The 25,261-nt window shown below is 39.6% G+C and overlaps 1 protein-coding gene across 1 annotated transcript; it reads right to left on the bottom strand.

Moving 5' to 3' along the window:
- Nucleotides 1–256: 256 nt before the first annotated feature.
- On the bottom strand, nt 257–25,254 carry ttc17 (tetratricopeptide repeat domain 17). The gene is made up of 25 exons (XM_006793784.3): nt 25,020–25,254; nt 24,375–24,464; nt 24,001–24,170; nt 23,770–23,881; nt 14,039–14,170; nt 13,528–13,637; nt 13,285–13,432; nt 12,724–12,863; nt 12,274–12,434; nt 9,714–9,826; nt 8,644–8,796; nt 8,166–8,281; nt 7,842–7,998; nt 7,622–7,693; nt 7,097–7,321; nt 5,495–5,711; nt 3,470–3,598; nt 2,897–3,192; nt 2,622–2,775; nt 2,414–2,534; nt 2,061–2,220; nt 1,585–1,668; nt 984–1,103; nt 721–864; nt 257–604 (listed from the first exon to the last, which is right to left on the bottom strand). The coding sequence occupies exons 1-25, from the start codon at nt 25,188–25,190 to the stop codon at nt 473–475; spliced, it is 3,627 nt and encodes a 1,208-aa protein (XP_006793847.2). The 5' UTR covers nt 25,191–25,254; the 3' UTR covers nt 257–472.
- Between the last annotated feature and the right edge of the window lie 7 nt (nt 25,255–25,261).

The raw sequence follows: 25,261 nt of genomic DNA, 5'->3' as shown, positions 1-25,261 counted from the left end.
AAAATAATGTAAGAGAATAAGGTGGGTTCTGTGGTCATTCGTTTTGTCCAACTTTTATTGCAAATCATGCAAAAATGGATTTGCAAAAATGAGTCTGAGCCTTTTGATTTTGAGACATAACACAAAAATCCTGCAAGTAGTGGGCCAAGATTATCTACAGTTTTACTGTATGACAGTTCAAACTTAATTCTTGGTATTGGTTAGACCTTTTTTTTAAAAAAAAATTAAATAAAAATAAAAACAATCCCCCCCCCCCAAAAAAAACCCCCCAAAAACAAACAAAGACTCAGATTCAGCTGAATATAAAGCTCGACACCTCATGTTTGACTTAGTTCATTTTTCTTACACTTTTACTTTGTGCAGGTTTGTTGCAATCTTCTGATGTGTATTCTGTCTGCATGTATGTGTGTGAGTGTTTATCTGATGTGTGCATGGCCAGTGGGTACTACTGGGATTAAACTGGCTGAGTGGTTTAGGGCTGACGACGTTCCCTCTTGGTGAGCAGGTAACACTGAATGGTTCTCAGTCGATCTTTGGCAGGAGCGAACTCTGGCTGCAGCTTCAAAGTAGACTCGTACCAGCGCATGGCTTTCTCAAACTCCTCCTGGTGACGAGAAAAGGAAAGACACTTGATGTGGTATGATGCACCTATGATGCTGGTGAGCAGCTCTCAGTAAATATTGATGGATTATTAGAAAAAAATGTGACTGTGGCTGTTACCATTGCTATATAGACATTGGCAAGGGTAAAGTGGTTCACGACGAAGTGCGGAGCAATTTCTACTGCCATGCGAGCCACTGTAAGCGCGTCCTCCCATAGCCGGGCGTTCTGGAAGATGTTGGCCAGGCTGATAAGTGGCACATCCTGGTTTAAAAGTCACGAGAGGGAGAAAAAACAAACAAAACAAAACAAAACATATAAAGAGATTTATTTTTCATTTTCACAAGAAAACCACTGTTGGGAACAACTTTTGCCTAACTTGCCTTCATATGATGGGGAGCGTAGTTGAGTGCTTGTCGTAGACAGTCGATGGCTCTCTTGCCTTGACCTTTCACTCTCCAGTATAGTGCAGCCATGCTGGATAAAACCCAGGAAGTCTGATTCTGCCGTTTTAGGGATTAGAGAAGAGAAAAACTCAATGAACCATGCTAGTCGCACTGGAGTTGCATGGTGCAGCTATCAAAAGAAGTACAATAATATTCAGAGAAAAACTTTGGAGAGTTTAATCATAAAGCCTGACTGGACAAACAAACCACCAGAAGTGAATAAACTACAGTACTGACTTTCACAGTGGGGTGTTTATATTTGCTAGATTCAGTTTTGACTTAAAGCGAAGGATATTCTGAATAACGTGCTTTAGCGCCAAGGAGACGACCAGTGATCAGATGTTTATACAGCTGAATATATTTTTAGACATCTTTCCTTTATTAAAATACTAGTCTAATGGTAATCACAGTAAAACAGTATTCTCCTGATATATGAACATGACTTGTTGTACATTCAAGTCATAGTAGGTAGAAAAATCTATTATTCTAAAGCAAAAACTTCTTTTTAAATTGTCTTGGACCATCAGAGAGTCCTTACCTTCTCCAGGACTTTAGCGATGCGGGTGCCCACCTGCTCAAAGGACTGTGGGGAAAACTTATCTTTGCCGAGATTCTGCAGGACCTTTGGGTTTGGAAAAGAAGAGACATAAATCACACTATGAGCTACTGTAAGAAAGATGGGTTTAAAAAAATCCTGTCAATCAAGTTAAACACAACAAAATTGTGTTTTTATTTCTTAAGAAGGTTCTGAGATTGTTATTAAATGTTGTGTGTTTCCCCCCACTTAAGGGTAATTTGAAACTTTTAAGTTTAAAAAGAGTGATATACAAGCTTGTCAACAATTTGGATGAGAAGACTAGAATGTAGTGACATTAGTTTTGATGTGATTAAGTTCATCTTAGAAAAATCCTTCTGTAAAGGAAACCTTAGCACAGAACTTTTTTCCAGTCTTGTGCTGTTTGCATTTATTTTATATGTTGGCGCTTGTTATCTCCGGCTTCTGCCTCAGCATACCTCACGCAGTTGGCTCTCCCCAGTGTAATGGATGGCGGCACGATTGGCTACCCCTGCCAGGTGGTCGAGGGTGTGCATACTAGCAGCTAGGTTGGCGTTGCATAAAGGTTCAACAGCTGGCTCCTGGAGTGGAGTGGCAAAGTCTATGTGCTCTGTGATGCTGACGGGAGGGAGTGGAGAGAAAATAAAAATAAATTATCCAGCTGTCTATTTCTTCTAAATGCATTTCTAAGTTCTGTTAAAAATGAAATTGCCACCTGATTTCACAGCGATATGGCAATAAAACAAATCCTCTTTGAATCTGTTTAGAACTTCATAAATACAGGATAAAAACAGGACAGTGAGAGCCTTACTCAATGTTCTTGGCAGAAACAGCCAACCAAGTGCTAGCTACAGTAGTGAGGTCCACCCTCCGTATCCGCTGGCACTCCTCTGGCCCTGGCCAGCCAAGACTTGTGTAGTCTCTCCAACGACCTGTCCAAAGAATAAAGAAAAAGTAAAATACAGTGACACCTCTCTGTGCGTGATGTTGTCAGTTAATACTAAAGGTTTATGTGCTACCTGAAGGACCGGGCGATGGGATAGTTGGACCGCTGATCTCCAAAACAGAGTGACCCCCAGGCAGTGAGTCCCCATTCTGGCTGTCATCAGAGGTGGAAACACTTTCTGACCCATCCACTTTAGCCTTTCTGACCCGCTTTACTTGGAAAGTGATCTGAAGACCAATAAGTAGCAGTAATACTCAATTAAGGTACTCACAAATATCTGACAGATGTTAGCAAGGATTACTCAAACTCAGTTCTGCCATTTAAAAACCAGTGAACTTCCACACTTACCCACTCTGCTCCCTCATCATCCTCACAGTTTCCAAAACAGGGCCCACTACCAGGACGAGCACCCATGACGCGGTCGTTCTTTAGCACCCGGATACCTCGCAGGTCACCTCGCTTCCCACCGACATCCAGTGCACCCTCAAAGGCTCCCATCAGATCCTCCTTCAGCTGCCAGTCCTCCTCCTCCTTTTCTCCTCCATCTCCAAAAGAAGTGCTCATTTTTGCCGCTGCCGATGCAGAAGGAGAAGCCTGCTGCTGTCCGGCTGCCTCATCTGAGCCGTTACTGTCCACGATGACCTCTGCATGGTGCGGAGAAAGGAATGAATAGGATTACGAAACATTAGCTCAACAGGAAAGAAAGAGCATGTAAACCTCAAAACAAACAAACAAGAAAAAACGATAGGACACCCCAAAGTAGACCATGGGAACCACATTTTTGCCACATGCCAAACTGCACAAGACAGAATCTCAAGTTCTGAATTATTTAGACCAAATACATCCTTGCTGAAGTGCCACAGACATAATCTCTTGACTGCTTCATTGTGCCAGTGAAGACGCCACATATCAAATTCTTACTCTCAAAGAGCAGAGTGTCTTCCATGGCAGAAATGGCCAGTGCGTCCTGCTTCTCTTCACTGCCCTCCCAGTCTTCCAGCTGCAGGCCGAGGTCCTCCTCAGCCATGCAGGCAGTGCCCTCCGGATCAACTATAAATTACCACAAAAAGCATGCAGTTAAAATGAAACTACAAAATTATTCTGATATGTTTGACAAAAACGGACACAAATGCACAAAAACAAAAAAAGACTAATTAAACAATGATGAATGGATTATTATGTAAGGGTTTTGCATATTTGCAACTATTTTTTTTATCAATTTAGACATTGTGCTTCAGTAATTTTAGCTAATACAACTTTTTAAAAAGTATTTTCCCCCACTTAGGTGGAGAACTATGAAATAATTTTGGTTATCTTTTGCTATTCTTTTAACATTTATCCAGAATATCATGTGATAATTGTTCAACCTTAGCTCACAGCCTTACAGATTTTGCACTGCAGCTCACTGGAAACAATTTTCTGTCGTACTTACTTCAAACAGTGAAAACACAGCTACTGTGTTTGTTTTTGGGTTTAAAAAAAAACAGTTCAAAATCTACGTATCGACTCCATTTACTGTCTCACTGTCCTCTGAAGAAGCCTACATGTTTTCCCCCACGTTATATGGTTCTCTTTCTTGTACTAGTAGGTCTTTGGCAGCCGTTCGGTAACTACTGTAAACTGACTGATATAATGTTTGGCTATGAATTTTACCTCAAATCTTTCACATAATTCAAATGTTATTTTTTCATTGGGTGCTTAAGTGCATGCATGTACACATTGTGCTGGCCTTGCATGGACAACAGCCAGAACAGGGAGCCAGAAGAACCGATGGATCTTATCTATCAGGGACACCAGTTTGAGACCACAGCTGTTTCTGCACCTATTTTCTAGCTCACTGTAGTACTTCCCTTGACAAGATCTAAAACACAAGGACAGCAGTCATCACTACTTTTACTATAAGTCTATTTCTTTTTAGTACATTTGATTTTTATTGAAAAATCTAAATGGTAGATATGTGCTTTGTAAGGGCTCAAGCAACCTCAGACATTTGGTGTGCGCTTTATGGACGCAACCTTCAACTTTAGAGTGCAAAATATAGTTCCTTCTAAATTTGGCATCAGCTATTTTCTGCAGCTTAAATTATTGAGTGGAAAAATTTCTTCACTTCAAAGCACTGTTCTCTCCACTCCCACTGATATGAATACAGGAAAGAAACCCAACATACAAGCAGTTTTTCACAGCAACTCTTGCAGCTTCAGGCAGAGCAACACGAGGTGGTTTGTGAGTGTAAGGCCCAAAGCAGATGAGTCCGAGGCTAAATTTCACTTCAGCTTATAGAGATAGAAAAATAAATATTTGTAAAGCTCTAATAAAATGCATTTAGACTCACCAGCTCTTAATAAATGCTATTACATTTGCTGATTAATTCAAACATTCCCGCATTAAACACTACTGGGAATGTTTAATCCTGTATTCAACCGAATAAAACTAAAACCCTTAAATTAGATGTGACAGATTCTGCTCAAGTGGCTGTTACAGCATTTCAGCGTGCTGTGAACCAACACAGGAAAAAAACAAAAAACCCAAGAACACAGCCAGTGGGCAGAGAATGAGCTTCTCTGGTCGCTCAATAAAGCTCTGCCTTTAAAAGAGATTACCCAACAGTTCTTCCTTTTACAAAACTTCAGATATTTCAGGGTTTCAGCAACTTAAGAACATTATCATTTTGCAACTATTAGTTTTGAATAAATATTTATCTTGTTTTTAGTATGCAAAGATTTCTTTAAAATATTCCCACTTGAATTTTGTCATGCAAAACTTTCAACTAGGTCACTGCTGATCATCTGAATCTGTACTGTAATTCATCATTTTAGACACACTCCGTAACTAAATAGCAAAACAGAAAATTCTACCAGAAAAAAAACAAACAAAAACAAAAAAACCCACCCACAAATAAATGACAAAACTAGGTGGTATTTTTTCCCCACCCCCCAAGTTACTCACTTGAGCAGGACTGTCGGTTTGAGAGATTGTAAAGGGAGGGGTAGAACTGAAGACAACGCAGCAGAGGTAGACTGCTGCGGCACTGCTCACAGCCAGAAAAGGACGTGAAGGAAGAGGAGGAAAGGGCCGTGACCAGGATGTGGCGGAACAGGGCCAGGGCACCTGTCACATTGCCCTGGGCCAAGTGTACGCTCACCAGGCTGAGCAGGGTGTGAGGCTGAGGGAGGAATAAAAACAAAAACAAGTCAAGACGGGTGAAATTAGATGGTGGATGATGTGCGTGATAATGAACATTGTTCCTGTTTTCTGGGAGGATCTGCTTCTTTTTTTTTTTTTTTTTAAATCATGCATGTAAAACAGCACTTCTGCAGTTTCCAGCTTACATATAACACAATTGACCTGCGGTTCCTGAATTATTATAGCATGAGATTTCTCTACACGCATAAACCAGTTTTTACCCGCAAAGCTTGATTTAGAATGATATTGGAAATTTTCCGTATCAAATTTAGTCTGTGGCTTCTCTATGGCATTTTCTCGATTGGGTGTGTCAAAACATAACGCCCAAGGGCCAAAATCAGCTCTGCCAAAGACAAAGACTCCATTCTGGCCCACTGGCAGTTTTGGAAAATGTGAATAAGGGCACAAAATATCTGACTTTTAACTGTATTTTCACATTTTTACAGCTTTTCCTTCTAATAAACACCTCCACTGTAACCATTCATACTACACTAAAACAACTAATAGATAAACCATTAAATGACACAAAATTTTTTTTCACCATGTACTAAAAATGCAAGACTTTTGTATTCTTTACTATAAAACCCATCAATTAACAAAAAACTTGAGTTTTTAATTAAATAACAGTCTGCGCAATGACCTAACCAAACTGGTTTTTCATACTGATTTCTTGCAATTTAAGAAATTTAAAGCAGCATTTATTTATCATATATAAAACTCGAGATATATTTTTGAAACTGCATTTTCTTCTTATATATTAAAATATTTTAAGGATTAAATGTGTGATTAAACTTCTTTAGACTATCAGAAAGGTGAGTTTTGCTGGTCCGGCCCACTTAACATCAAAGCGTGCTATATGTGGCCCAGAATGTAAAATGAGTCTAACATCTAGATGCTGCACATTTTTAGGCAAAAACCCAGGTTTTAAATTTTCCTAGGTTCCTCTGCCATGTTGACATGTGTTGTCCAGTGCTCGGGACATTTGTTCCTAGAACCACCTTGATGAGTGCTCAGACATGGCACAATAACACTACTGATCCCAGCAATTGAGAAGTGGTGCTCTGTGAAGCCATCAAAAATGCAGTTCATCAGAAGTTTGTTCGTTAAGTCGCATTCAGCACAGTCAATAAAAAAAAAAACCCAAAAAAAACACTACTGCTGATTTGGGATTTTCAGTCTAGTACAACGCAGCGTGCTGTAAAGACGATAACAGGCGTGTTTTTGTTTCCTTTGACGCAAGGCGATGTGATGAATACAGTTTGTGTTAGCAAATACGTTTCTCCAACACGAACCAAAATATAAAGCACACCTAAACAAACTACTTGTACAGCATACCGAAATAGCATAACCCAGCAGGTTATTTACCTCTGACGCATTAAGTGCCAATGCATACTCGAGCAGTGTTTGTGCGTGGGTGCTTAGGCCGTGGTGTAGCAGCAGGTTTGCAGCATTGGCGAGAGGAAGGTGGCGATGGGAAGGCGAAGTTGAGCTCAAGGCTTGGCGCAGGCACTGCAGGGCACGGCTACCATTGCCTTTGGCTCGCCAAAATAGAGCTGCCTCATTGTGGACCTGCCAGCGGGGTATGGTGGCCTATACATACAAAACAAACTTAGGTTAGCTTAAGGTGGCCTCAAACAATTTGAGCTGGGAGCTATTTGGAGTGACTAGAGTTATTCATAATCAGACTTCAGATATAATGGAAACTTCTAGTGAACTCAACAACTTAAGTTGGACTGCAGGAACACTGAGTTAGTAAAGGGTTCATCTAAACTATATTTAAAGAAAAATAAACATATTCTGTAGCACTCTATACAGATTTAGGCTTATACACCAGATGGTAAGATACATAGTAACGATCAGAACCTGTGTGGGTGTGAGGAGCTCCCTTACTTGATTCATGGCTTGAGCAATTCTATGGCCAATTTGGTCCAGCGTCCATCCTCCACTACGTAACTGCAGTATCTATATACATAGACAGAAATATGTGTATAGGGATAGTCTTTGCCACAAAAAAAAAAAAAAAATACACACACACACACGCACAAGATGACTGTAGTGGTTGTTTTCATATGCAAATGTCTCGCACGTGTACAAATAGACAGACAGATACCTCAGAGGCAAAAGAATCTGGCAGCTCCTTTTCTTCCAGGGGCCACTCTAGTGAGGCAGGCAGAAGGGCTGGGTATGGTTGGAGGACAGGACCACAGTCTGGCAGACCTACTGTCCCAGAAAGACTGCTGGTCCCATAAAGAAGAGTTGCCACTGGGCTGAATAAACATAAGCAGACATATTTCACTCATTATTCTTTTTTTTGCAAAGCTCTTTGAACACATGTGTTTCTTTTGCATTCCTGTGGATCCGTCTGAGGAATGTGAAACTAATATATCTATGCTGCTACCACTAGAAATGTGTCCATCCAGGAATCTGTACTGACCTGATGCCCTGTGATTCAGGTGAAAGGTAGTAGGTTGGCAGCAGGTGAGCTGGGGGGACACTTGGATACTCGTGGGCACAGTCAGACCTCTGAGGCCACAACATCCTCTGCAAGTCCTACAGCACAAACACACTTCCTGTAACTCTAATTATTCAAAACATGATCACGCCCTAGTTATCCAGTTTATCCAGGCTATACGTGACTATTTTACAAGTCTAATATTTTTCTCTTCAGTATTTAAATTTGTCTGCCAAATGTAAACCACCAGTTCCCACACAGTGCTGTAAGTACTATGGTGAGTTTAAGTTCATTTCGAGCAATTTGTTTAAAGTTTGTTTAAGCACTGCAAGAGTTTTATTGAGTTTTATTTATTTTGTTTGGTTTTATTTACAGTCACAGATTTCACCTGTGAAAAAAAAAAGAAAATTAAAAGAAAACAAAAAACAAAAACAAAAAACATGTAACTGGTTTAGCCTGCCTTTGTGTAATCCTGATGGCTGCCCCAGAGGGCGGCAGCGGGATCCTGGCCCCCAGACACAGTGGGGTGGAGCTGGAGGCTGGCTTCCGTCTGGTTTGAGTTGCGCTCTGACACAAGTGCCACACTGGATGCCACTGACACCTCTTCTCCAAACTACGAACAAAGACAGAAGCACAAAGTAAAACAAGGTTCTTCATAAATAATGACTCAATAAATAAATGTTTGTTTTATTCTTGTAGAAAGAACACAGCAGTGTCGTTGCATTTAAATTGCTTGTCTATAAAAACACAAACAAAAACCCTGGGCTAAGAAACACTGTCCTTCTGTTTGAACACACATGCTCATTCGTGGATTGTTCATTGGTTTTGATATTCTCTACACTGTAGAAAAATACTGATGACATTCAAACCGTGACATATTTTATGTAGTAAGTGAAAAAATGTTTTAAATGCAAATTATGTTTTGAGTTTTACATGCATTTGCCAGTGTTAGAGTGTTCACATCTACCCGTATGCAAGAGCTCTCAACAGAGTGACTGATGTAAATTTATCATCGAGGGATGTAGTCGTGTGCAGCTATTACAGTGTGCCGCTAATTTCTGAGACTGAAAACGTCTCCTGTACAGCAGAGGTAATTCTTAGTCTTTCCTTTCAGAGGAAATGAGAACCTGAGAGCCAGTTTCATTACTGTTTGATGGTTTTTGTGCCTTAACTTGAAAGAAAAAAAAAACTTTAAAAAAAAGGCAGACTGACTGATCCACCAGTTCTTAACATATTAACAGACTATCTTTTCTCTTTGTCACATCTAACAGTCACTTTGGCAAGGACACTAACTGCAACTGAATAGAAAAATTTTTGTAAACTAGAACTGATTTTTCATAGCAAAAAAGTGATATCCCTAAAGTCATTCAGAAAAGAAGAGATTATGCCATTGCTTTTAGACTAGAATAACCTCTCGTGATGAACTTGTTAAACATACTTTCAATAGTGTGCACATCTGCCAAGAAGGTGGTCAGCGTTTATCATTTTGATGTCTACATTTTCTTATAAACAGTTTTTCCAAAGACTCACTTGGACATACTGAACATGTTCAAACAGATCACCCCGGTGGTAGCGCACAGGCAGGTCAAACGGGCAGTAGAGGCTGTGCTGCTGCTGACCCAGCCGACACATCTGATGGTTCCCTGAAACACACATGATGGAAAATTCTCAGATGTTATTCTAAACACTCGGAGACTATAAAAGAAGGACTGAGCCACTGGGAAGTGAGTTAGCGTAGTCCCATCTTAGAACCTAAAGCTAAGCATTTTAGTGTGTTGAAGCCAACAACGTCAATAACTGACTCGTAACTAGCAATTTAGAATATAAACTTATCAGAAAACTTTTTATTTGAAGTCACCGTTCAGAGGAGCCTAAGGACTGTTTTAGGGCTGTATGACTATGACCAAAATGCTGTTAAAAATTGAGATCACAATTATTTGTCATGATTATTCATTGATTTCAGTGACAGAAATCTTTTTTTGCTGTCATGTAAACAAATTCCTATTTTCATATTCGTATTGTGTGACACTCTTGCTAATGTACAGACTAAAATAAAACCGGTCTTTCTAATTTGCCAGAATTAAGTGCATCTCTTTGAAGAAAAATAACAAACATAAATTGTAAAAAAAAAAAAAAAAAAAAACTTAAACAGAAAATTAAACAGACATGGCATTGCTTTCACTTTATACACTGCGCTATATTCCTGTTAATTAGAATATCTGGTTTTTATTCGCCTGACCTAACACCTAACCTAGCAAAATCTTTCACTCCAATCATTGTACCTGCATGGTGGGTGTGAATAACACGTAAAATAACTCTAGTAAAACTCGAGTAAAATACTCGACAGCTGTGAGATTCTACAAAGAACACAGGTTTTGTCACTGTAGAAAGACAACTGTCTGCCTTTATTAATCACCGTGTTTATTGGAAATATACTTTTTGACCAAATGTCTTTATGATCTGGTTGGATACACTGATGTGCTGCAAGGCTCGCTTTTATTGACATCGGAGTTGATTTTGGAAGATTCACAATTGCACAATTTTTTTTGGTCTACATGCATTAATTATACTGCAGGTGGCCGGATAACTCAACATACAACAAATGATTATGTTGCTTTGTGGTTCACAGACAACTCTAGTGCTCTCTTGGCAAATCGTTTGTTCAGGCTGGCACCAATTCCAAAGTATTTCCGAGCAGTGGGATGATGATCAGCTTTAAGGCACAAGCTCTTCAGCTTCTGCAGTGTCAGATATTTTCATGGTGCTTTAAATCTATATTTTAATGTTGTTTAATATTCTCCTGAATAGTCCAGGAAACTTCAACCTGTCAGCTGCAGTAAACAGCTGTGGCACATGCAGGTAAATGGTAAGACACTGATTTAGCAAGTGTCCAAAGGTTGATTCTGTTCATCTGGACGTAGCGTTTTCAGTGGGAGAAACATTTCGTCACTCATCCAAGTGACTTCTTCAGTCTCAGCTGACTGCAGGTTTCCCCAATCTTATAAACAGTACCTTTGAATAATAGCTGAAACCAGCCCACTGAAGGAACAATGGGCTGGGAGGTCAGTTCCTTCATCATGATTATGCAAATTCTCATGACCAATGATCAATGACCACTGATCAACGGCCATGAGTACCATTCACAGAGAGTTGGGAAATGGCTGCAATCACAGCATTGTAGGATGGCGAAAGATGTACCCTTAGGCCCCCTCCTCGATTCAGAGATGGTCTTTCCCTTTTCACGTAAATGGCCTCCCTGACTCCGTGCTCCCTGCAGTCAGGTGAGACTGAAGTAGTCACTTTACGAAACGTTTCTCCCACCCTATAACGCTACATCCAGATGAACAGAATCAACCTTTGGAGATTTACTTACCTGGGTGATGGAGAATGCATCAAGATGATTTAGCAAGTGCTTAATTTGCTTTTTCTTGGTGTTGTACTGACAGAGAACACACTTTTAATATCGTTTGATCGCATTCAAATGATTTTGTGGAGCCAAAATTGTGATTGAGATAAAGTTTGTTTAATTTGTTTCCTCGTAGTCTACGTTATAGCCAAACCTGTTTTTGCACCTAACCCCAACTAAACGCTACTTTTGTTTTTTTAAAGGGACCATGTGTAAACCTAGAATAATGTGACTTGACATCTTGTTGAGTTGCTCATATTGTGAATTTGCTTATTCATGCTTGAGTTCATTTATGAGTTTCACAACTTTACAATCATCTCTACTGCACCTTGACAGCTTTACCACTTCTGCTATGTGAAACCAAGTAATAAACTTTGCCCTCCTCAGAACTGATACACATCAGTTTGCAGTAAAACAACTGGCTGAACAAGTCACTTCTTTTTCACAATTATAAAAATGCACATTAATTTAGTATGTAACAAGCTAAACCACAGCCAGCACAGGCTCCTCATATTATCTTTTGACCTGGTAAAGCAATTAGCTTTCTCCAAAGTAGAACGTAATTTGCTGCAAAACTCATTAACTAAACTGTGTGATTACAATACTTTGCAATAATCTCATGACTATTCTAAACGTTCTCTTTCCTGTTCTGTTCTCGTTTAATTCCTGTATGTGGCATCTCACCAAGTTGGGCTTCTTTGGCCATCTGGGTTTCATGGATAATGTTGCGCAGGATTTGTTCTTCCTGCAGCAGCTTGTGTTTGTCCAGCGCCTCCTGCTGGCGAAGGTAGTGATCATGCTGCTTTTGGTACTCCTTCAGCTCATTCAGTGTCCGCTGTAGGGACCTACAAATATGGAAAACAAAGAGGAAAAACAGGACAGTTGGTAGACATGGATAAGTGTAAAAATAGTCCACTGGCTGCCAGCTCTGCACTTATTTTAATCACATATTTTGACTTCCCTACAGGTAGGTCTATGCGTATTTCTTGTAATCACTGAACAACCTCGACATACAGCAAATGACAATATATTTTCATTGCAAGGCTTTTCTTTGGCATCATCAGTAACAGAAATGTACAGTAAAAACAAAAACAACCAAAATCACTTAGAGAGTGTGTTAAAATGCTTGTGTACCTGTGCTGGGCTTCCAGGCGTTGCTCCAGTTTTTGCTGACACAACACAGCATGCTTCCTCCTTAGGGCCTGTTCATAGCCTGGCTGGGCCTGCAGTGCCTGCTCGTAACAAAGCACCGAGTGGTTGTATTCCCCAAGCATCTAGTCAGACAGCAACAGAAGAGGACACATAAAGCACGACAGATACAGCAGAGGTCAGACTTACCTGTTTTATGTAGCGACGCTTTGCGTGCACAACAGAACGATAAACAGACTAAAAATATGTACAGACTAGTACACTGATAGAAAGTCTGGTGGACACAAAGAGAAGTGTTATATAAAAATACGTTTTGTAAAATACTGATACTAAATGCGAAATACTAAATATGAAAACTGTTTTACAGGCCTTGCTTGTAAATCCACTGATAGTCAGAAATTTTCTAAAATACTAGTCCGTAAGAAAACAGGATTTTGATTTTTCTCTCTGAAACCTAACTACAGTGAAATTCAGGAAATGCTGTGATAAAACAGGATTTAAAGACTCGAGCATTCACTGTGGCTTGAAGGTTTCCCTTTAACTTACAGCATAAATGTTGCCTAAAGTGTAGTGACTGGTGAAGAGGTCTGAGGTAAGGTCGAGGGCAGCGTGGGCGAGGATAGCAGCATCGGCTGAAAAATGGGCACGATGTAGGATGTTGGCCATGTTAACCAGGGCTATATCCTTGTGCTGCCTACAGGAACAACAAACACACAGACACACGTGTGACCACTCGCACGCAATAAACTAAATATTACCGCAAAACTCGTCTGACGAGCCTCACAGTACCTTGGGGAGAAATGCAGAGCGCGCACAACGCAGTCCACGGCCTTCTGAGGCTCATTCTTCATACGCCAATAAAATGACGCCATGTTGTACAGCACCCAGGACGACGAATTCTGAAACACACAATCCTAAAGTTATGTGTCTTTTTTTATGCCTTACGAAATACACAAACTGCCAACTTTTAACTTTCTACAGAATTTTTGCTTTTCCTCCTCCTTCATATTGTTGCGTTGGACAGCAGAGCTCAGTAACCTTAATAAGACTCACTGATAATCTGTGCTTCAGAACGTGTCTGGCCTTGCACTCAGAATGACTATTGCTTCAATATTTGGGTGTCATAAACCAATCATCTGAACAGAACAAATTTAGATAAGCAGACATGCAAAAATTATATCTGGACCATTTGCCAGTACTTATATCATACTCTTACACCAACTCCAAAGGAAAAAACAGAAACAGTCACTTTTTTTTTGTTTTTAAGTATACTGAGTAAATGTTTCACAGAGACCCTTACCCTCAGTAAGCCTTGATGGATGCGATGACCCACCTCGTCAGCACTCCGACCCAGCTTAGGAGACAATGAACTAAAAATAGGATCCTCCTTAGAAAGAAGTGGGGAGGTCAGGTTTGCCCTCTCCTGTACACCCTAGAGGAGAGAGAAGGGGAAGGCAATTAGATCATACTTTAGCAGGTGATCAAACAAGCAAAAAGGCTGAAGTCTCCTTGGTGCCGTACACCTAGGACTGGGCGATATATCGATTTTTTTAAAATATCGATATATTTTTATACGAGATATGAGATGTGACAATATCGTTTATATCGATATAGTCTATGTTACGCTATAATTATACTTGCGGAGCCGCAAGTTTGCCTCTCTTTCGTCCACTTTTGTCTCTATGCAACGTTACTCGGCCTCGCCTCTCTCCTTCACTGAACACAACTCCCCCTCCCCCATCACTTCACCTGCAGGCAAAGACAGGATGGACACGGCAGCTATCAAAGAGAAGCTGGTCGGTAAAAAAAAAACATTTGGAGATTACTATTGTAGTGCTGTCAGCGTGATGTTAACGCCATAACTGCAGTAACGTTAACATAAATCTCTGTTAACAAGTTACCGCGGATCGCCCCGTGTGTCGGGCGGTACGGCGTTAACGAGCTAACCGGGCTAACGCGTTGACGCCTAAAATCAATTCATTTTCTCAAAAGTTGACAGCACGCCTTACGTATGAATTCTGGTTGTGCTTACTGACCGCGAACCGATTTTATGTGGTACACAGCGCTCAGAAACCTTTCAAAAAATGTTTTGGTACGACTTTGGTAAGCTACAAAAGCTGCACTGCTTGATGGATTGTTGGAGCATTACGGCTACCGAGGAGCCTCGCAGAGTAGTACGTACTCTGCTTCAACGTAATGTTACCGTACTGTGTGTGTATAAGGACCATAAATGGCACCTGTTAAGAGACACGGTTACAAAGAGGATTTCAAACTCAAGGCTGTCAGTCACGCAGTAGAACTTGGGAACAGAGCAGCTGCGAAATCTGTCTGTCTTTGTTATTCTGCGCAGCGTCTTTTAGTTTACATTTTGACTGCACAATTGTGAGCTTTTTGTTATGCACAAAAACAACATGTTTTATTTTATTTATGGAGCATTATTATTTAATACATGCTGATAATTTATTTCTGAGTATTTTTTTCTTGTACATAAGATAAGATAAAACTTTATTAATCCCTCGGGTGGGTTCCTCTGGGAAATCCGGTTTCCAAAAGCACAGCACCGACAGAAGTTACAGAATGTGAGCAGAATATTATATATATATACACATATATAAATACAGAGACATATATAAATAAAATATACAAAAGGCATAAATAGAATAAATAGGAATACAAGGGAATTGCACATTTCAAGTATTGAAGTCTATTGCACCGTTGACTATTAACAAAAAGTATTGCACAGTGAAGTGAAGAGAAGAGGCACTACAGCTTAGTTGTTGCCCCCTCCTTTGTTCTCCTGTTTCCCCTCCCTCTCCCCTCCAGAGAGGAGTTAAACAGTTTGATGGCGTGTGGGACAAAGGAGTTTTTAAGTCTGTTGGTTCTTGTCTTTGGGAGAAGCAACCTGTCACTTAGGGCTGGGCGATATGGCCTAAAATTCATATCGCGATATAATTTGAAGCATGTGTGGTAACGATATATATCGCAATACATTCTTTTCTTCTGTATAACATATTTTCCACACTATAAGGCACACTTAAAATCCTTTAATTTTCTCAAAAATCGAGAGTGTGCCTTATGTATGAATTCTGGTTGTGCTTACTGACCTCAAACCGATTTTGGCGTGCAGAAATCTGTTTTAAAAATGTTTTAGTATAACTTTGGTAAGCCGCACTGCTTGATGGATTGTCAGAGCATTACGGCTGCCATAGTGAGGAGCTTCGCGGAGTAATCTGGGTCCAAAACTCCGTCCTCTTCAGGTCCCAAAGTCAAACAAACACTAAGAGTTAAAAACGGTCTAAATTATTTCATCTTTAATAAAATGATCAGCGTTGCTGCTTTACCAGGTTTAACAATTAAGTTTAACATCCAGGCGTCCATGAAAACAGAATTTATTAAATTTAACAGAGTTAAAAGTTAGCAGGAAGTTAGCTCGCTAGTTTACACCTAAACATGACATACCATGTTCTGACTGAGAGATTTTTGAAACTAATTAAAACGTACAGCTCTGCTACCACTTCCAACATAAATGAAGACAGAAAACTAAACAGCAGTGGCGTTTGTCGGGTTACTGAAGTTGGACTACCTGGTATATAATGTTGTGCTACGTGATTGCTAGTGACACAGCTATGTTAGCATAACATTAGCACAGTGAAGCTGGCGGATGAACGCCAACTTTTTTTCCACTCATTAAAAGTTAACGTGAGGGATTCTGGTGGTTAGGGACAAATGCAATCGTATAGCAGGATGCTATACACGGGGCAAACGTCAGTCAGGAGAACAATACAAGGTTAGTTATTAATATACTGCAACAACATGGGAATAGAACAACTGCGAGAGAATTCAACATTAATGAATCAATGTTACGGAAGTGGAGGAAGCGCAGTTTTTGGCTTTCCCCATATTTCAAAAGTGCTTCATGTCTTTGCTGTGACTGTCGCCCAGCATAATTTGCAAATGATAATGATTTTAGCCGCTGCGATGCTTTTGACCAAAACAGGCGCAGCTTGATGACATCATCAACATGCGCTATCGCGATAGAGCGGTATAGTCAAAATCTCTATCGTTGGCCAAATTTATATAGTTTCTATCATATATTGTTTATATCGCCCACCCCTACTGTCACTGAACAGACTCCTCTGGTTGTTTATGGCCATGTGCAGAGGATGCCCAGCATTGTCCATAATGTCCAGCAATTTTTTCTACACGGTATGTTAATAAAAGTGCCCATGTGAGATTTGGGACACAGCTTTGACTAAGAACTCTCTTTTTGTTCTTACTTTATGGCTACTTTAAATTTTTAAAAAAAATATCGAGATGTATATCGTATATCGCCATCCAGCTAAAGAAGAGTCCATGCTAAAAAAGCTTGACGATGAAAAGCAGAGATTTTTATAGGGATTTTATCAATATCAAAATTACAGGTAAGGAAAAATTCAGTGCCACCTAAAACATGAACACAGGTATAGTATTCCAAATGGAAGTAGGATTAGAAATTAGATTCTTTAACCAATTTATTTTGAATGTGTTATTTAAAGTGTTAAAATCTAATACATTACGTCCTCCACTGACATAGGAGTTTATAAGAACTGTTTTTTTTAATGTAGTGTGTCCTACTTTTCCAGATGAAGTTGAAAAGTAACTTATCAACCTCTTTTATGAGTTTATTATCAAGGTGCAATGCCAATGCAGCGTATGTAAGACGAGAGATACCTTCTGCTTTAGTTATTAATACTCTGCCTTTTAACGACAAATCTCTTAAGAGCCACTGATTAAATCTGTGTTTGAATTTCTCTAGAATAGGATAGAAATTTTGAGTGATTCTACTTTACTATAATAACTTTTGGTTATTATGATACCTAAATAACAAACTTCTATTTTTATTGGAATGTTACACAAAGCTGTTTTCGAACATTCTTTTATCGCCATAAGTTCACATTTAGGAATATTCAAGTACAATCCAGAAGCTTTGGAAAATATGGAGATTGTTTCAATAGCAAGAGAGATTTGATATTCATCTTTTAGGAATAATGTAGTGTCATCCGCTAACTGTGTTACGAGTAAATCTTTGCCAATTAGCGATATACCTTTTACATTGCTTGATTTTATATGGTTAGACAATAGTTGGGCAATTAACAAAAACAGGTATGGAGAAATGGGACAGCCTTGTCTTATCCCTCTTTGTATGTTAAATCTGGGTGAAGTGCCGTTTGTTAATTTAATACTGCTGTTACTGTTATGGTATAATGTTTTAAGCGCTGTAGAGAAGTAAGTGCCAAAACCATACTTCTCTTGAGCTTGAAATATAAATTCATGCTCCACCGTATCAAAGGCCTTGTGGAAGTCTAAAAATAATATGAAACCATTGCAATTTATGAGGTCAGAATAATCAAGAATATCTGAAACCAATCTGATATTGTTAGTTATATGTCTTTTGGGCATAAAGCCAGATTGTGTTTCATCAATAACAGAGTCAAGAACCATCTTAAGTCTGTTAGCTACAATTAGAGTAAATACTTTATAAATCATATTTAGTAAGCTAATTGGTCTCCAAATATCAATCATTAATAGGTCTTTATTAGGCTTCGGAATCAACGTGGTGAAACCTTGATTCATCGTAGTGGGAAGTTGTTGGTTTCCTATGCTTTCTGCAAATACCTCAAGAAGAAAGGGAGACAACTCTTCAGAAAAAGTTTTATATAATTCTGCAGTAAGACCATCCGTACCTGGAGATTTATTATTTTTTAATAGCCCAATTGCATTTTTGACTTCTTCTAATGAAATGGGTTGATCATCACATAATATAGAATCTTCTTGGCTGATAGATTTAACATTCAGCGATTCTAAGAGGTGATCTGCAGCTTCCTGAGAAAATGTAGAGCTATAAAGTTCCTTATAGAAATGACTACAATGTTTAGAGATTAATCTGTAATCCTCTGTTATAACCCCATTTACCATTAATTTGCTAATATTATTTATGCTTGAGTTTCTTTTCTAAACTGAAGAAATAATGGGAATTACGCTCACTTTCTTCAAACATTTAGACCTTGATCTGATAAAGGCTCCTTTTGCTTTGGCTAGTATAAACGATCTAATTTATCTTGTAATTTAGCAAGGTTCAATTTATCCTCTTCAGTTAAAGTGTCAATTTGTTTATTAGATAACTGTGTAATTTGAGAGATTATATTTTCTTCCTCTAACCTTTTGGATTTCGCATTAAGGCTGCCAATCTTCCTTAAATATTTGCCAATTTCAAATTTTAATAATTCCCAGTTATTTCCATACTTTAACTTTAAATTTTCTTGAGCTATAGACCAAAAGTTTGAGATCAGATCTTTAAGATCCTTTTTCACACCGTCTTTCTGTAATAATGAGCTGTTGAGTTTCCAATATGTAAATTTAACAACAGAAGAATTAGAAGGGAAGTTAAACAGAGGGAAGGGAATTAGGGACGTTAAATTTATTTTAAATGTATATGGCTTTATGATCTGTTGCTGGAGAAGGCCATGCACCTACATCTATGCTATTGCTGTCAAAATTCTCTGAAACGAACCAAAAGTCTATCCTTGAATGTCTCGAGTTAGAATTGTTGCTCACACCGCGAATTCTCGCTAATTCTCCTTGAGATGAACTGGATGATGATCCCTCTGGGTCTCGGGTCATTTTGTTTTGGTTTTCCCACTCGAGGAGCGATGTCTAAGACCTCTGGAAGCTTTTCCTTTTCTGCTGGCAGAACCGTTTGGCGTCTCTCAATCGCTTTTGCGCGCACATCTTCTTTCTCCAACTCCAGTACCCCATACAGTCTCAGTTTCCAACAGCGGTTGTAGCGTTCAACTTCAGAGATGCGTTCGTCACATCTCTGTGTAAGCCATTCGTTTTTTCTCAACCCTCTTCTCAATGACCATAATCTTATCACTTATGTCCTTTAATTCCGTACGAACTGTTCCTACCATTTCTTCAGTGGCGTCACTTCTGGTGTTGATCAGATTGATCAAAGTGTTGACTGCATCAGCTTTCAGGGAGTCGCCATCAGAGTGACTGGTAGACAATGTTGGTTTTTTAGCCACTGGAGGCTTGGAAGGCGTTACTGGTAGTGGTGGAAATTCTTCTTCAACCATCTGCTGACAATCCATATCTTTCATTACCTATGGTCGCTAGCTAGCATGCTAGTTGCATGTGGTTTGCCCGAGTTACTCAGCCTTTTCTGAACAGATTTCGACATGTTGTTGTTATTAAATTTGGATTCAGATTCAGCAGGTTTTATTGCGCTGATCTTCAAAATAGTCTTGGAAGCTAGAAAGACGTCAAATAGGTGCTATAAAACTGCTTTATAACATTCTAGTGCTGAGAGCTCGAAAAAATACTCTTCACGCCGCCATATTGCTTGGCCCCCCAGTTAATGTATTTGAGTGACACGGTTAGCGCCCAGTTAGCTCCTAGCATTTCTCAACAGCTCTGCCTCCTTTTCAACTGCCCAGGACATTTAAACAATGGATAATCCGTTTACAAACAAATTCATGCTTTTCTCTTCAACAGAGAGTGTCCCCCAATTGAACAACAGCGCCGTAAAATAAGAAGAATGGCGCAGAATTACAGACTTAATAATACTGACTTAGTAATGTGTCACGTGAAGATTCATCAGCCAGATTAAGTGTTTATTGACAATTGACAGCGATAGCGGACATCACCATCACTATTCCAACAATCCTCTCCGCACAGACAAGCATAAACGAACTTGACTATCACTAAATCAAATTAAACATGCATTTGTAATGGCGCTACTTTAGTTTACAATACGGTTCATTCGCTTGGTCAGCAGGTATCCTCGTACACTGGGGAGTAAACTGCCATTAAATGAAACAGAAGAAGAAGAAGAAAAAAATCTGCACATGCACAGTACGGATCGTGTAGACCCGATTTGTACGGTCCGACTTTGCACATGCGCAGTAAGGATCGGGGAGTACTGATCCGTAACTATCTTTTTATTTTTCATTTTTGTCTACATTATATTGAAATGTTTCATTATTGCAACCATTTTAAGAGATAATTATTATTGTTAACATCTTAACAGATACTCTGACCCGTAACGGCCGGAAGTAGACACCTTTCGCACATGCGTGGTACCGATTGGGTTTCCGGTATGGATTGGGTAGTGACATGGGGAAAGCCAAAAACTGCGCTACCTCCACTTCTGTACCATTGATTCATTAATGCTGAATTTTCTCGCAGCTGCTCTATTCCCATGTTGTTGCAGTATATTAATGACTAACCTCATATTATGGATGGATTATCTCAGTTGTTCTCCTGACTGAAGTTTGGTCCGTTTACAGCATCCTGTCATGCAATTGCATTTGTCTCTAACCACCAAAATCCCTCACGTTAACTTTTATCGAGTGGAAAAAAGTTGGCGTTCGTCCTTCAGCTTCACTGTGCTAATGTTATGCTAACGTAGCTGTTTTGCTAGCAATCACGTAGCACATCATTATATACCAGCTAGTCCGACTTCAGTAACCCTACAAAACGTCACTGCTGTTTAGTTTTCTGTCTTCATTTATGTTGGAAGTGATAGCAGAGCTGTACGAGAAGTCTCTCAGTCAGAACATGCTATATCATGTATAGGTGGAAACTAGCAAGCTAACTTCCTGCCAACTTCTAACTCCGCGGAATTTAATCAATTCTGTTTTCATGGATGCCTGGATGTTAAACTATATTGTTAAACCTGGTAAAGCAGCAACGCTGATCATTTTATTAAAGATCAAATAATTTAGACAGTTTTTAACTCTCAGTGATGCCGCAGTGTTTGTTTGACTTTGGGACCTGAAGCAGAGGGAGTTTTGGACCCAGATTACTCCGCAAGGCTCCTGACTACGGCAGCCGTAATGCTCCGACAATCCATCATGCAGTGCACCTTCATAGTTTACCAAAGTCGTACTAAAACATTTTTGGACAGATTTCTGCGCGCCGTGTACCACATACAATTGATTCGAGGTGAGTAAGCACAACCAGAATTCACACATAAGGCACACTCTCGATTTTTGAGAAAATTAAAGGATTTTAAGCGTGCCTTATAGTGTGTAAAATACGTGATACAGAAGAAAAGAATATATCGCGATATATATCGTTACCGCATATGCTTCAAATTATACCGTGATATGGATTTTAGGCCATATCGCCCAGCCCTACTATTGTGACCCCATTTGACAGCAGTCTGCAGTAAAGACTCTCACAATTACCTAAAATGAGACTTGTAAAAACAAATAAAGTGAATAACATAAATACAAGCTTGACACAGTGCAGTGGTTATGACCTTCACATTACAGCAAGAGGGCCTGAATCTGCCGGCCGGATGAGGCCTTTCTGGGTGAAGTTTGCATATTCGGGTATAGGACAGTGGTGATTAATGTGATGTGAATGATTATCAGTCTCCCTGTGATGGACTGGCCAAGCTGTACCCTATCCTTTGCTCTCTCACAAATGGGATAACCCACATCCACTCCACAACAATGAATTGGAAAAGTAGTTAAGAAAATAGACAGATGGAATATAAATACATGTTTTCCATGTCATTTAAATTGATCCTGTTGTTTCTTGTTCATTTACTACCGTCTCCTTACGCATAAAAAAAGGACTCCTAGTCTACTCTTTGCAGTGTGGAATACAGCTTATTAATTTAACACTGGTATCAGTACAAATCCTCTTTTCCAATGTATGGGAATAGTATTGGAACTAGAAAAACCTGAATCGGTATGTACCTAATTAACGATAAACATCTTGATATTGGATTCAAGGAGAAATTTAAATTCAAACATCATACAAGTAAGTTTGTAGATAAACTGCAACAAAGGGTTGGTTTAAAACAAACAAACAACAGTGGCATCAGCACCTCCTACAACATAAAAATAAATAATCACCGTTTTAATATTAACAAAACCCAAAACTGTAGGTATGTTATGTTATACTGAACTGTATTAGATGGCACAGTGGTAATTAACAGAAATGCACTTGATGCAATTTTCTTGGCCAATATCAATTTTATTCTAAGCGTGGTCTGCCGAAAACGATTGTTGCTGATTTAGATTTTCTTTCTAAGAACTAAAAGTGGCAGCATATACGAGCAAAAATCAATTATTCTTCAGAAAAATGTTATTATCATAAAAGACATGATTAAACTTTACAATTTCCCCCAGACCAAGTTACAGGATCTTCTCTCAATGACACGAATGAAAGTTGCTCAGTTATTGTAAAGAGGCATAAATGATTAACTTAAATGAGCTGCTATACATCCACTTATACCTGGCATGCTTGACCTACCCAAACAAAAGCAGCTGCAATAAATATATATAACAAATCTAATGCCATTTACTTCCATTGTTTTCTACTGTGCTTAGAAAATCACCAGGACCTTGAACCTTTTTACTCATCAGCATAGTTTCCCTCATAGCTCCTATGATCTTTTGCTCATACTGAGGCTGCTGCCTTGTGGCTGGCTGGCTGGCTCTGAGCTCTCGATGGCTTTAACTTTAGCCTCTTTGCCTTTGTTAGCTTCTTTAAAATGTTTAAGTACAGCTGGGCGAGGGTGCTTTAAGTGTCTAATAAGGTCTGTTGTTTATTTTAGCAAACTGCGTCTTCACTCACAGTAAATAAATTCTAGTTAAAGACATGTTAGCACAAGGCTGCAAGTGTGGGCATGACTACTTGCTCACGTTACCCATCTGTGTAACAGACCAGCTCATAATCAGACCCACATGAGACAGACTGGCTGATCTGGGATGAGCATGTCGGAAAACAGCAGATTCCAGTCCCTGGCTGGTCAGTTGGTCCATTTCTAGTAATTAAGTGTAAAATAGGCTTAAAGCCTAATTAAACAAGAACTGCCATGTAATTCCATGCAACTCTGCAATTCAGTTCCAGAGGTTAGGTTCAGGATAACATTTCAAAATATTTTTTTGGGAAATAAAAAAGCCATGCAGATAATACTTGTCATCAAGCGGCCCTATATCTTCACAACAGATGATGAGCTTGGTGTCTACTCACCCTGAGGTGCTGGAAAGCATGGATACTATAAGGTAGTTCAAACACTTTCCCACAGTCTGGCTTCTCTAGATCTGGGGGTAGAGCAGACCTGGAATCAATGTAGTCTTCAGGTCTAGAAAGAAAAGAGGAGAAGAAAAGATGACAATTTCATCATAATCACACAGAGGCCGTGAGGTTATTTAGGAGCAGAAACCATAAATGCATATTTAAAAGCAAAATAATGGCACAGACCTGATGTCTTTGCTTTCCAATGAGACATAAGTGCCATCATACAGATCCAGGTCTCCCAGGGGTACCTTAGCCATTACACAGTCTGCATCCTCCTTGTAATGCCTCTGCTCCAAACCCGTATCTCGGTCCTCATTCTCCTCAATATGAATCTTCTGTGCCACTAGCTGCTTCTGCTCAACAATTAGAAAAGAAGGCAGCAGTGAGGCATGAGAAACTGGAATTGGATCTTAAATTAAAGGACTGAATTTAATTTAATAATGTAATGACACAAACTACGGTCTGTTTTAACAAAGTGTTTGTCAAAACAGGACATTCAAAAAATGTAAAGACAGCGAATGACCAGCATGAATGAAAGAATAAATGGGTAAACCCACCTCCAGCTTCTTGAGGTAGTTAACGCGAGTTTCTTGCCTCATGAAGATTACAACATCGTGCGGGTGTTTCAGATTTAAAGGGGAGTCCACCTGAAAAGCAAACAGCGCGATCGTGACCGACGTGCTTAGCTTCGCTCACTTAGGCCGAAAAAGACTTGGGCAGTCGATTAATCTCTGATATGACAACATTCAGATAATGTGGAGTCATTGATTTAACTAGTGCGCCCGATTGTTAATGTCACACACGCACACTCGTCTTGTCAGACGCTCCTAATACACATAAACACGTAATGTCCCTGTCTATAGTCGGCACCAAACACCACTGACGTTCTGGCATATCTGCAAGCGCCTTCCAAGGGAGGCATACACACTGTCATAAAAATATAAGTGTTCATCTTGACCCGGTTAACCAAAAGATAATGGAACTAGTCTGATAAAGCTAAACCACTTGGTCAAACAATCGGGATTTTAATATCCACGGAACTTTCTCTCTAAATCCACAGTTGCTCAAGCTGACAAATGAGTCGCACCGAGTTAAATTATTATAAGCACTACAGTTACGTTACAGTCGGTGCTATGAAAAATAGTTAGCTTCATAAGCTAGCCGCCAAACGTAAGCGTTAGCAGGTCAATGAGCTGTCATACTTGCTGCTGAATTTTTCCGTCCTCTGTGACAACCCAGTGGGTCGTAGCCCCTCCGGAGTCCACTGCAAGTATACACAGGAGGATGAAAAGCTTTCCATGTAGCGACGTTTTCCGCGAATAGTTGACACGGCAGGGCAAAGACTCCGGGCAGATTTTCCTGAGGTCCGCCATTTTTCTGTCTCCCTTTTTCTTTTTCTATTTTTTTCCTGCGACAACAATAGACTCCCACCAGGGGATGGCGC

This window comes from Neolamprologus brichardi, chromosome 1 (assembly GCF_056152115.1).
Source record: "Neolamprologus brichardi isolate AB-2024 chromosome 1, ASM5615211v1, whole genome shotgun sequence".
Lineage (NCBI taxonomy): Eukaryota > Metazoa > Chordata > Actinopteri > Cichliformes > Cichlidae > Neolamprologus > Neolamprologus brichardi.
Note: the sequence above shows the minus strand (reverse complement) of the source record. Positions and strands in the feature narration are given on the sequence as shown.

Excerpts from the sequence above, each read along its gene's own strand:
- ttc17 (XM_006793784.3), bottom strand. The coding sequence starts at position 25,190 with ATGGCGGACCTCAGGAAAATCTGCCCGGAGTCTTTGCCCTGCCGTGTC. Across the intron at positions 14,171-23,769 it reads ATGCTTTCCAGCACCTCAGG|GGTGTACAGGAGAGGGCAAA; the intron begins GTGAGTAGACAC and ends TCTCTCCTCTAG. Across the intron at positions 13,433-13,527 it reads GCTCTGCATTTCTCCCCAAG|GCAGCACAAGGATATAGCCC; the intron begins GTACTGTGAGGC and ends TTGTTCCTGTAG.